General features: G+C 47.0%; 1 protein-coding gene across 4 annotated transcripts; it reads right to left on the reverse strand.

Annotated features, from left to right (window-relative positions):
• Nucleotides 1-7,810: 7,810 nt before the first annotated feature.
• SPATA31G1 (SPATA31 subfamily G member 1) lies at nt 7,811-12,884 on the reverse strand. 4 transcript variants are annotated; one of them, XM_055293852.1, is made up of 2 exons: nt 12,656-12,884; nt 7,811-10,942 (listed from the first exon to the last, which is right to left on the reverse strand). In XM_055293852.1, exons 1-2 carry the CDS (start codon nt 12,665-12,667, stop codon nt 7,928-7,930), a joined length of 3,027 nt encoding a protein of 1,008 aa, XP_055149827.1. In that variant the 5' UTR covers nt 12,668-12,884; the 3' UTR covers nt 7,811-7,927. The 4 variants fall into 4 exon arrangements, with proteins under 4 accessions (XP_055149827.1, XP_055149826.1, XP_055149825.1 ...); XM_055293851.1 differs by lacking the exon at nt 12,656-12,884 and adding an exon at nt 11,428-11,566; XM_055293850.1 differs by lacking the exon at nt 12,656-12,884 and adding an exon at nt 11,323-11,566.
• Nucleotides 12,885-13,011: the final 127 nt, after the last annotated feature.

Consider the following 13,011-nt stretch of genomic DNA (forward strand, 5'->3'; position numbering starts at 1 on the left):
CTACTTTTAGTTCTTTAAGGAATCTCCACACTGTTTTCCATAGTGGTTGTACTAGTTTACATTCCCACCAGCAGCGTAAAGTGTTCCTGATCACCACGTCCATGCCAGCATCTTTTATTTTTTGATTTTTTGATTATGGCCATTCTTACAGGAGTAAGGTGTTATCACATTGTGGGTTTGATTTGCATTTCCGTGATCATTAGTGATGTTGAGCATTTTTCATATGTTTGTTGGCCATTTGTATATCTTCTTTTGAGAATTGTCTATTCATGTCCTAGAGCACTTTTTGATGGGACTGTTTTTTTCTTGCTGATTTGTTTGAGTTCCTTGTAGATCCTGGATGTTAGTCTTTTGTTGGGTGTATAGGTTGCAAAGATTTTCTCCCACTCCGTGGGTTGTCTTTTTACTCTGCTGACTGTTTCTTTTGCTGTGCAGAAGCTTTTTAATTTAATTAAGTTCCGTCTATTTATTTATCTTTGTTTTTGTTGCATTTACTTTTGGGTTCTTGGGTCATGAAGTCTTTGCTTAAGCCAATGTCTAGAAGGGTTTTTCTGATGTTCTAGAATTTTTATGGTTTCAGGTTTTAGACTTAAGTCTTTGAACCATCTGGAGTTGATTTTTTTTTTTTTTTTTTTTTTTTTTTTGAGATAGAATCTCTCTTTGTTGCCCAGGCTCAGAGTACTCCATCTCAGCTCAGTGCAACCTCTGCTTCCCGGGCTCAAGTGATTCTCCTGCTTCAAGCCTCCCAAGTAGCTGGGATTGCAGGCATGCACTACCACGCCTCTGGCTAATTTTTGTATTTTTAGTAGAGATGGAGTTTCACCCATGTTGGCCAGGCTGGTCTCAAACTCCTGACCTCAGGTGATCCACCCACCTCGGCCTCCAAAGTGCTAGGATTTCAGGCATGAGCCGCTGCACCAGGCCTCGAATTGATTTTTGTATAAGGTAAGAGATGAGGATCCAGTTTCATTCTTCTACATGTGAGTTGCCAGTTATACCTGTATAGCGGTGAACAAAGTGATAGCTCTTTTGTGGCCTCAAGTTTCTTAGTCTGATAAAATGATTGAAAAATGCTTTCTAAACTGCAGAAACCTGCATACTTAAACCAAGAGGCAAATTGTATAGGCAGTCCATCTTTCCCCTCACATTATTCCTAGAAAGAAATTGGAATGTGATCTTACCGTAGCTGATCACTTTATATAGGGTAAACACTGCGATTAGAGGTTGGGTTTCTGACCAAGAATGTGGTATCAAATAGAGGACCAGCAGTATGCCACAGAGGCAGAAACAAAGATGGAACAACATATCTAATGTCTTAAACTATGTTTATATCTGGCCAGGCGCGGTGTCTCACGCTTGTAATCCCAGCACTTTGGGAGGCTGAGGTGGGCGGATCACGAGGTCAGAAGATCGAGACCATCCTGGCTAACACAGTGAAACCCTGTCGTCTCCACTAAAAATACAAAAAATTAGCTGGGTGTGGTGGCGGGCACCCGTAGTCCCAGCTACTCGGGAGGCTGAGGCAGGAGAATGGCATGAACCTGGGAGGCAGAGCTTGCCATGAGCCTGGGCGACAGATCGAGACTGTCCCAAAAAAAAAAAAAAAAATCTATCTATCTATATATATCTAGATCGATTGATCTAAGGTACTGATCCCACAAATTCCCCTGAAAGTCCAGTGGACACAATGCCCATGAAGGATGCAGGTCTTCCATTTCAGCTGAACTGTGGCAAGTGTCAAGTGGTTTGCTAACCCTTGCTCAGCCCTACAACCCACTAAGAGCATTAAAATACTTAATATGGGATTTGGATTTTTTTTTTTATAAAGCTACTCAGATAAGTGTGGACTCATGTTCCCATGTAAAATGGAAATTCAGAATTGCATTGTCTTTGGAGACCATAGTAGTGGGAGAGGGAAAAGTACCTTTAGTTCCACCCTTGGCCAGCAGGTGGTGAGTTTTGGACTCAGACCCTATTGACAGGTTTCGGCTAAATAAAGCTTTGGAACAGAACAGTGACACTAGTGAGAGGAATCAAGCAGGCAGCATGTACCTTCTGACTGGCTGATTCTCAACCAGATATACAGAGTAGAGGGAATATGATAGAGTGGAAAGAGCACTGGATTGAGAATTTGGGCTTGACCTCAGAGAACCTCATGTTAAAGCCTTACTGTCAGGAAACAGGAGCTATCAACAAGGCACACAGTGTTAATGGGGCTGCAAGGAAGGCAATGCCGTATAAAATACGGTTTCTAGGCCTTAAAGGAAGGTGGGAAACTTGACGTGGAGAAGTGGAGGAGAACAGTTTGAGGCACAGGTCAGAAAGTACAGCACTTGCTCATAAAGCTTAAAGTTAGACTAGCAACAGAGTCCTGGGGTGAATTTGGAGAGATCAGGAACCATGTTGTGAAGACCCTCAAATGCCAGGACTGAACTTTCCTACAGGTGTGGGTCATCTGGAGGATTCAGGCAAGAAAGTGACATAGACTTCAGCGTTAAACAATTCAATTTATTTCTTGTGGCAAAAAAAAAAAAATCCAAATAATTCATCCAACGGTTTCCAAGTGTACAGTACAATATTGTCAATCACATGCACGTGGTTATTCATAGACACTTTGTTTACATTAAATAACCTTTTATTTATTTTTTTTTTTTTTATGAGACCGAGTCTTGCTCTGTTGCCCAGGCTGGAGTGCAGTGGTGTAATCTCGGCTCACTGCAAGCTCCGCCTCCTGGGTTCACGCCATTCTCCTGCCTCAGCCTCTCCAAGTAGCTGGGACTACAGGCGCCCACCACCACGCCCGGCTAATTTTTTTTTTGTATTTTTAGTAGAGACGGGGTTTCACTGTGGTCTCGATCTCCTGACCTTGTGATCCGCCCACCTCGGCCTCCCAAAGTGCTGGGATTACAAGCGTGAGCCACCGCGCCCGGCCCATAACCTTTTATTTTTATAGAAGCAGTAAAGTGCATTGTAGAAATTTAGAAAAATAGGCCAGGGCACGGTGGCTCACACTGGTAATCCCAGCATTTTGGGAGGCCGAGGCGAGCAGATCGCTTTAGCTCGGAAGTTTGAGACCAGACTGGGCAACTTGGTAAGACCTCATCTCTACAAAAAATACAAAAATTAGCTGGGTGTGGTAGTGTGTGCTGGTAGTCCTAGCTACTTGGGAGGCTGAGGTGGGAAGATCACTTGAGCTTAGGAGGTAGAGGCCACAGTGAACAGTGATCTTACCACTGCACTCCAGCCTGGGTGACAGAATGAGACCCTAAGGAAGAAATTGGTAAAAATATAAGCAAAATTAAAAAAATATTTCCAATAACCAGAGGTCATCACTGTTTTAATAACTTTAGTGCATATGTTTCTGGATCTTTTTTGTATATGTGTGTGTGTCTATACGTGTGGTATTTTTAAACCCAAATTGAGATCATACTGCGTTATAACTTTTTGGTTTTGGTCAGTATCTTCTTTTTTTTTTTTTTTTTTTTGAGATGGAATCTCGCTGTGTCCCAGGCTGAAGTCCAGTGGCGCGATCTTGGCTCACTGCAAGCTCCGCCTCCTGGGTTCACACCATTCTCCTGCCTCAGCCTCCCGAGTAGCTAGGACTACAGGCACCCACCACCAAGCCCGGCTAATTTTTTTGTATTTTTAGTAGAGACAGGGTTTCACCATGTTAGCCAGGATGGTCTCGATCTCCTGACCTTGTGATCCACCCGCCTCGGCCTCCCAAAGTGCTGGGATTACAGGCGTGAGCCACTGTTCCCGGCCTTGGTCAGTATCTTTCCCTTTCCCTTTATGTAAATGTTCTTGGTTGAGCGTGGTGATGGTGGCTCACGCCTATAATCCCAGCACTTTGGGAGGTTGAGGCAGGAGGATTGGTTGAGGCCAGGAGTTTGAGACCAGTCTGGGCAACAGAGTGAGTCCTCATTTCTACAAAAAATAAATTTTAAAAAAAAGTTCACTGGGCATGGTGGTACACAGCTGTAGTCCTAGCTACTCAGGAGGCTGAGGCAGGAGGATCACTTAAGCCCAGGAGTTAGAGGCTGCAGTGAGCTGTGATCACACCACTGCACCCTAGCCTGGGTGACAGAGCATGACCCTGTCTCTAAAAGCAAAATTCTAGAGGTCAAGAACCAATCTAGATACCCATACCATATTCAGAGTTTCCCCCAAGTGACCCAAATGTTATTCACAGCTATTTGGACCAAATCAATATCCAACCTAGGTCCACAAGTTGGCATCTGTTAGGTTCCTTTATTCAAACTTTAAGAGACAGGGTTTCGTTCTGTTGCTCAGGCTAGAGTGTAGTGGCTATTTACGGGTGCTATACCACTACTGATCTGTGCAGGAATTTTATCTGCTGTGTTTCCTACCTGGGCCGGTTCACCCCTTCTTAGGCACTGGTGGTCCCCCACTTCTGGAAGGTCACCATATTGATGCCAAACTTAGCATCATTCGGTTCCCAATCGGCATAGCACACTACATCCTGGGCTCAAGGGATTCTCCTGCCTCAGCCTCCCAAGTAGCTGGGATTATAAGCATGTACCACCACCCCTAGCCTTTTACTCAAACTTTTATGACACTTGTTGAAGAGATCAGGGCAGTTGATCTCCAGGGAATTGTAGCCATGTGCAGGATGGATTAGAAGGAATAGAGCAACCAATTTAGTGAGAAATAATGACCAAGACAATAGTGATGGTGGAAATGGAGAGGGGAAGATGGATTTGAAATACATTTCGTAGGTATAATTGACAAGCTTTTTGTTTTTTGTTTTTTTTTTTTGAGATGGAGTCTTGCTCTATTGTCCAGGCCGGAGTGCAGTGGCATGATCTCAGCTCACTGCAACCTCCGCCTCCTGGTTCAAGCGATTCTTCTGCCTCAGCCTCCCAAGTAGCTGGGATTACAGGTGCACACCACCACACCCGGCTAATTTTTGTGTTTTTAGTAGAGATGGGGTATCACCCAGGCTGGTATCGATCTCCTGACCTCAAATGATCCTCCTACCTCAGCCTGCCGTAGTGCTGGGATTACAGGCATGAGCCACTGAGCCTGGCTGACAAGATTTGGTGATGGATTAGATCAGGGAGGAAGGAGGAGTCAGAGCTTAAGTATTTAGGTGGATGTCATGCATTTTGATAGGAATGGGCATGTTGGAGGAAAAAGTTAAAGGGAAAATACGTTTTTGGACAAGTCAAATATGAGATAATGTCTGGTATGCTGTTGGATATGGGGACCTGAAGCCTAGAGATGCTTAGAAATGACTCATGTTTGTAGGATACACCATATTTAATGGAATGGGCTCAAAACATTCTATTTTTAAAAAATGGTATTGGTAAATTGGACATGATTTTGGGGAAGGTTAGATTATCACCTCATACCATAAAAATCGGTAATCTAAAACATAAATATGCAAAATTATCAAAGTGCCAGGAGAAAATGTTTTAGAAGTCATGAAGTAAAGTGTTGGTAGATTTAACTACATACAAAAATTTAACTTTGATACAGTAGAAGTCACCATAAAATTAGACAATAAGCTACAAATTGGAAGAAAATATTTGGAACATACATAACAGTTTGGGTCACTATCTCTGTAGGCAGGATCATGGCCCTCAGGATGCCCACATTGTAATCCTTGGAACCTATGTATGTATTATTTCACATGGAAAAAGGGGCATTAAGGTTCCAGATGGAATTAAGGTTGCTAATCCACTGACTTTATTCATTTAGAGACAGGGTCTTGTTCTGTCGCCAAGGCTGGAGTGCAGTGGCATGATCTTGGCAACCTCCGCCTCCTGGGTTCAAGCGATTCTCCTGCCTCAACCTCCGGAGTAGCTGGGATTAGACGCACACACACCATGCCCAGCTAATTTTTGTATTTTTAGTAGAGATGGGGTTTTGCCATATTGGCCAGACTGGTCTTGAACTCCTGGCTGCAAACGATCCAGCTGCCTTGGCCTCCTGAAGTGCTGGGACTGTTGCAGGCATGAGCCACTGCTGCGCCTGGCCATCAACTGACTTTAAATTGGAAGAGTGTCCTGGATTATTCAGCTTTGTCCAGTGTAATCATAAGGGTCCTTAAAAGTGGAAGAGGTAGGGTCGGGCGCGGTGGCTCATGCCTGTAATCCCAGCACTTTGGGAGGTTGAGGCGGGTGGATCACCTGAGGTCGGGAGTTTGAGACCAACCTGACCAACATGGAGAAACTCCATCTCTATTAAAAATACAAAATTAGCCAGGCGTGGTGGCACATGCCTGTAATCCCAGCTACTTGGGAGGCAGGAGAATCACTTGAATACAGGAGGTGGAGGTTGCAGTGAGCCGAGATTGTGCCATTGCACTGCAGCGTGGGTGATAAGAGTGAAACTCTGTCTCAGAAAAAAAAAAAAAATGGCTCACGCCTGTAATCCTAGCACTTTGGGAGGCCAAGGTCGGCGGATCATGAGGTTAGGAGTTCAAGACCATCCTGGCTAACACAGTGAAACCCTGTCTCTACTAAAAATACAAAAAAATTATCCCGGCGTAGGTGGTGCACACCTGTAGTCCCAGCTACTTGGGAGGCTGAGGCAGGAGAATGGCGTAAAACCTGGGAGGTGGAGCTTGTAGTGAGCCGAGATCTTGCCACTGCACTCCAGCCTGGGAGACAGAGCGACACTCCGTCTCAAAAAAAAAAAAAAAAAGTGGAAGAGGGAGGCAGAAGAGGTCAGAGTGATATAATTTGAGAAGAACTTGACTTGCCTTTGCTAGCTTTAAAGATAGAAGAAGGGGGTCAGTAACCAGGGAATGTGGGCAGCCTCTAGAAACTGGGAAAGGCAATGAGTTAATCCTACCCAGAGCCTAGAGAAAAGGATGCAGCCCTGCCAACCCCTTGATTTTAGCCCTTTGAGACATGTGTCAGACTTTTTTTGCGGGGAGGAAACAGGGTCTCTGTTGCCCAGGCTGGCATGTAGTGGTGCAGTGGCTCACTGTAGCCTTGACCTCTCTGGTTCAGGTGATCCTCCCACCTCACCTTGCCGAGTAGCTGGGACTATAGCCATGCACCACCATGCCCAGCTAATTTTTGTATTTTTTTTTTTTGTAGAGGCAGAGTTTTGTCATGTTGCCCAGGTTGGTCTCAAACTCCTGGGCTCATGCTATCAGCCCATCTCGGCCTCCCAAAGTGTTGGGATTACAGATGTGAGCCACTGCACCCAGGCTCCGTGTCAGACTTCTGACAAAGTAAATTTGTTTTGTGGTAATGTGTTATAGCAGCAGTAGAAAACTATAATACATTAACTAATACGATGTCCAACAAATAGTGCATTAGAAAATGGGTAGAGGATATGACCAGGTGATTATAGAAATCCAGATGGTTACTAGACATATTAAAAGGCACTTGTTTTCATGGCGTTGGAGATGGATGAGCTGACCCAGGGAGAGAAAAGAGCAGAGGGCTGAGAAGAAATGGTCAGAAAGATAGGTGGAGAACATATGGGTGAAGTGGATGAAGAAGAGAATAATACCCAGGACCAAGCACAGTTGCCTAGACTCAGACTACCTGTGCTCGTGCGAATGGATGTAGTTTTTTGTTCACATGCTGTGAAGTCATTCCCTCTCAAGGGCGGGTTTGGGCTATGCTGACCTGGCCCTGTAGCCTCACCCTGTAGAGTAGGGATGTGTGGACTCCAGATGTGATCATCTGTGAAGATCCAAAGAGAGTTAAGCCGCAGAATCCTGAGTGCTCTATTTCTGGGACTTGAAACTGAGGGGATATGGCTGCAGCAGAATTGAGAATTGACATTTTCAGTACCCTAGATTCCAAAGAAGACATGAATGGGATTTGTCTAATTCAGCTAGTTTATTAGAATTTCCATTTCTTGTCTCCACATCCCCACCTTCCCCCTGGTTTGGCTTCAGGTCTTGGCATACCAAGTGCCAGTATTACCAGCCTTTTCTCTACTGACTAGATTTGGTGGGTAGGGGTCGATTGTTACCCAGGCATTTGGCTAACACCTTTTGCAAACCCCTGGTAAGGGAAGCCTTGAGGGTAGGGGGGGAGAGATGCTTCTCCATGTGGGCCCAAGGACAGTGGTTACAGTGGCGAGGGGTCAGGATGTCACTTGCTCTCCGCCCTGCCTCTGGCTGATCCTGGGGACCCAAAGCTTTGGGGAGAAGCAGCTGGGGAAGAGCAGTGTGTTGAGAGCTCTGGCCCCTGTGTTGAGACCTTTGGGGAAATGTGCTTACAGGGGCCTCTGCTAGGCTTCTGGCCTGGGCAGTGTGGTTCTTCCCTGTGACCGTGGATAACCCCAACCTTGCAGTCCCTCCTCTGTGGTCTCCTGCTTTGGGTTTTCTAGGGTGCTCTCTCTTTTTGGCTGAGGATGAGGCTGAAGCCTTGTCCTTTCTCTTGCCTGAGACCAGAACCTTAGAGGTTGAGGGTTCTCCTGGGCCTGGAGATGGATAGTTCACACCAGCCTGCATGTGTACACATGGCCCTTGGGATGGGACCTGGCTCACCATCTTCCCCTTCATTTTCTCCCCTCTCTGAGACCCTTGTTCTGCCCTGCCAGACTCCTGTGGCTGAAGCTGGGAAGAGGATTGGGAGTGATGACAGTGGGAGGACTGGACAGGCTGAGGTACTGTGCCCTGAACTTTTTGAGGATGAGAACTTAAAGAGTGGGGGCATGGATTGGGGGGATAAATCTGCTGTGGTGGGCAGGAAGGGAGTCCCCAGGAGTCTGGAATTGTGGAGCTCAGAATAGGGGAGCTGCAAAATGATTGACTTGGGCCAGGGGCTCTGGAGGCAGGGCTCTGCCGCAGTTTCTTCAGCCTGAGTTTCAGCTCTCTACTCCACTGCCAGGCATGGATCCCAGGATGGGTGAGCAACTCTGGGGCAGTCCATCTCTGGGAGAGTGGGGCCTCTGCCTTAACCCCTGGGCATGCCTCTCCCTTGGGTAGACCAGGATGAGTGCGTTCAATCTTCACAGCTTCAGCTAGGGTGGGAGGCCAGGGTACTGGGTGTAGGGGATCCACTGCTGGAGGGCTGGGGCCTTGGGGAACTTCTCTTTGTTGCACATTTCTCCGTACAAGTTCAAGGTCAGTGTGTGGCTCTGGTAGAGGAGTAGAGAGTGAGCTGGGGGCTGGGAGCTCAGTGGCCCAGTGGTTCTTTCTTTGCTCCACTGCCTCCCCGTCAGGCTTATAGTTGCTTTGGTCTGCGATAGGCTCACTTATGTGGGACTTTGAAACAGAGTTTGAGGATGGGCTGAAGCCCCCACCTGGGAACACAGGAACACAGTTTTCTTTTTGCTCCATTTCCCCTACAATAGACTGAGAATCAGACAAGACTCCCAGAGGGCTGGCTTCATGCAGGTCTAGGGGTAAGTTACAAGCTGGGTGCTTAGAGGCCCAGGAGTTCTTTCTCTTTTGTATGTCTCCACATCTAGCTTCAGAATCAGACAGGACCCCCATGGATCTAACTCTGAGCGGCTCCGGTGCAAGAGCTGGGGGTGGGCTGAGGGCCAGAGATGGAGACCTAGAAGCCCAGGAATTCCTGGAATGCTCAGTGTCCTTCCATGTAGCTTCTGATGTAGTGAGGCCTTCCCCAGGATTGATTCTGTGTGGTTCCATAAGGGAGGTTGGAGGTGCGCTATGAACAGGGTCTGGGGAATCAGATGCCCAGAGGTTCTCTTTCTGCCCCATGGTCTCCCATAAAGCTTTGGATTCAGACAGGACTCCCTGGGGGCCCATTACTAGAGACTCCAGGAGAGGGACTGAGGGAAGGCTGGGAGGTGAAACTGGGTCTGCAGGGACCCAAATATTTTCTCTACTCTGCATGCCCTTCCATGGTGTCTCAGATGCTGGTGGGACACATTCAGGGCTGGTTCCAGAGAGCCCTGGATTGAGGTCCAAGACCGGAGACTCAAAAGCCCAGAGGTTTCCTGAGTTTTCTCTGCATTCCCACTGGGGCTTATATCTGGTTGGATCTTCCAGGGAACTCTCTCCCTGGAGTTCTGGCAGGGAGTCTAGGGGAGGGCAAGGGACTGGCATTGAAGACTCAGAGGCCTGAGGTTTCTCTCTGTATCCCATGGTTCCCAAGAAGTCCTTAGATACAGCAAGTCCTCCTTCAGGGCTAACTTTTTTGAGTTCTGACAGAGAAGCTGGGGATTGGCAGGGGGGTAGCATCAGAGGCTCAAAAGCTTGGGGCATCTTTTTGTGTCCTGTGGTTTCCAAATGAGTCTCATATCCAGGGAGAACTTCCAGGGGGCTAGTTCCAGGGGACTGTGTGGGTGCCTCAGCGCCAGATAAAACTCCCTTGTGGTCCACAGGGAAGGGCCTCAGATGGAGGGGTAGTGATGAGACAGAAGGAGAAGATGGAGGTGGAAGCAGCTGAGGATCGAGGGCCATCCCTTCTAGATCTTCCATAGTATGGGCCTCATGGGTAGAAAACTGGGCTGAGGAGTGATACTGGGGAAGCAACAGGTTGGACCTAGGTAGGAAGGCAAGCTTGTTGAAGAAGACAGAAGAACAAACAGACAACTTCAGAGGAGAGGGGCCACCTGAGCTCAGGAAGATGGCCTCCAAGGACTCGCTGTGCAGAGAGGGGAGACCCCAGAAGAGCTGGCTTTTTCTCTGCTGCCGGTGGTTCCCTGATGCTATCTTGTGCCTCACAGGAAAGTTGGTCAGAATCTGGAAAATGGGGAAGGATCTGGAAGCGCTCACGGGCTCCATGACTGTTTGCTCTGGTATGCCTATAGCCTTGAGGAGGCCCTCAGAACCACAGGATGGCTGGGGTGGGGCTGGAGTGGCTTGCTCTCCAGTGGGAGGAGCTTCTTTGGTAGGAGAACATGGCTTCAGTGGATCCAGAGATGCCTCGTCTTCCCTCTCTTCCTCCTCTTCTTCCCCTTCTTCCTCCACTTCTGATTTCTGCTTACACAGGTGATCAAGGAAGGCCACATGGTGCAGAAGTGGTAGGTCCTGGGAAGCAGATAAAGATACTCTCAGGCATGAAGCCTTTTCAGATACACAAGGTTTGTTATGAGGCACTCAGTCTGCTCCATATCCAGAGTGGACAGTTATTCACCTAATCCCGCGTGTGTGGTCAGCCATCTACACAGCTCCTCATCTAGTATTAATGGTCATTACCTAGTCCTCATTTGGAGATCAGTATTCCCTCACATAGCCCTACATCTAGAATCCATGGTCACTCACCTGGCTTCAAATCTAGTGTCAGTGGTTACTCACCCAGCCTCACATCTAGGGCTTATAGTCACTCACCTGGGCCCACATTCATACCAATGACCTCACATGTGGTGTCAGCGGTCATTCATCCAGCTGTACAGTCACAGGTCACCCACCTTGCCTTGCACCATATTCCCAGAGCACCAGGGATAAAGCTGTCGCAACCTCCCAAGCTGCCACCATCTCCGAATCTGCCAAACCATGAATAAGAATAGTGTCACCAGATTTCCTAGACTCTGGAAGCAGCTGCTGCCGCAGTGTCTGCAGGCTAGGGCATGGGTCAGTTGGCCCCAGAGAAGCCCCATATCCCCCTTAGCCCCAAGCAGGTCCTCCAGCAGCCATTCCATTTCCCTTAGCCTTGTGGCAGTTTACCCTGAGGTCATCACTGCATCACAGAACAAAGAACTCCCATCCCCCACAGAGGCCCTGGCTTAACAGCCTTCTCCCTGAATTTAGAACCAAAAAAAATTTCCTCCATCAGGCAATTCATGCTTCACACAGTGAAATGTGGGTGATCGCCTTTTGATTGCCCAGTTCAGAATTATGCTTCAGGCATTGTGGTTAAGTACATGGATTCTAGTACCGAACTGCCTTATTCAAATCATAGCTCTGTCATTTCCTACCTGTGAAAACTCAAACTACTTAATTTTTTCAGTGCCTCATTTTTCTTATCTACAAAATAAAGATACCATTATCTTTATTTTATAGATATTTATTGTTATTATTTTGAGACAGAATCTCACAGTGTCACCCAGGCTGGAGTGCAGTGGTGTGATCACGACTCACTGCAGCCTCAATCTCCTGGGCTCAAGTGCTTCTCCTGCCTCAGCCTCCTGAGTAGCTGGGGACCACAGGCATGTGCCACCGTGACCAGCTAATTTTTATATTTTTTATTTTTGTAGAGACAGGATCTCTCTATATTGCCCAGGCTGGTCTCGACTCCTGAGCTCTAGGGATCCTCCCGCCTTGGCCTCCCAAAGTGGTGGGATTATAGGTGTGAGCCATCTTGCCTGGCATATTATTCTTAGAGGCAAGGTCTCATTGTATTGCCCCTGCTGGTCTTGACCTCCTGAGCTCAAGAGAGCCTCCCATCTCAGCCTCCAAGTAGCTGGGATTACAGGCATGGGCTACTGTAACCAGCACAATAATGTTATTACTTACTACATAGGGTTGTTTTGAGGATGTAAAAAGTAAAGTAGAGGTTCCTCTTCAAAGACTTTCCTCTCCGTCTAATTAGGAATAAATAGTAACATCTCTTAGAAGCAAAATTTATTCAAAGACCTGTGCTAACATTCTTAAATATCTGCTAGCCATAATAAAGAAATCAATGTACTTTATGTTCTCAGCTTCCACAATTTAGCCTAAATATTTGCCCTGGCATGCTTATATTGGTCCAAGCAAGCATTAGGTCATAGCCTGTTCCTCTTCCTTATTTGAAGGTGTTTTTACCTTTCTCAGCATTCCACAAGTTAACTTCCTCCTTCCTTTGTTCTCCTCTGCCTTTGCCTCTTTCAAAAAGTTCTAAGTTGCTAGCCAATCAGGACAAATACAGAAAGTGAGGTCCCGTTCCGTCCAATGGAAACTGGACACAGCAGTAGGGTGGATGCATCAGGCTATAAATGACCCTGCCTCCTTTGTTGGGTGTACTCTTCATGGCAAACCTCTGGCGAGTGTACCGTTTCTGCAGAAAGTAAAAATAGCCTTGCTGAGAAAATTAAATTTATGTTCAAGTGCTATTTCTTCACGGCACCAGGGAACAAGCATTTCTAACAAGGATTAAATGAATAAATGTATATGCTTAGAAT

Source organism: Symphalangus syndactylus, chromosome 9 (genome assembly GCF_028878055.3).
Source record: "Symphalangus syndactylus isolate Jambi chromosome 9, NHGRI_mSymSyn1-v2.1_pri, whole genome shotgun sequence".
Lineage (NCBI taxonomy): Eukaryota > Metazoa > Chordata > Mammalia > Primates > Hylobatidae > Symphalangus > Symphalangus syndactylus.

What these genes read in the sequence shown, in the direction of transcription:
- SPATA31G1 (XM_055293850.1), bottom strand. Translation starts at nt 11,553, where the DNA reads ATGGAATGGCTGCTGGAGGACCTGCTTGGGGCTAAGGGGGATATGGGG. An exon ending in GGAATATGGTGCAAGGCAAG is followed by an intron (nt 10,943 to 11,322) that starts GTGGGTGACCTG and finishes TCTGCTTCCCAG; the next exon opens with GACCTACCACTTCTGCACCA.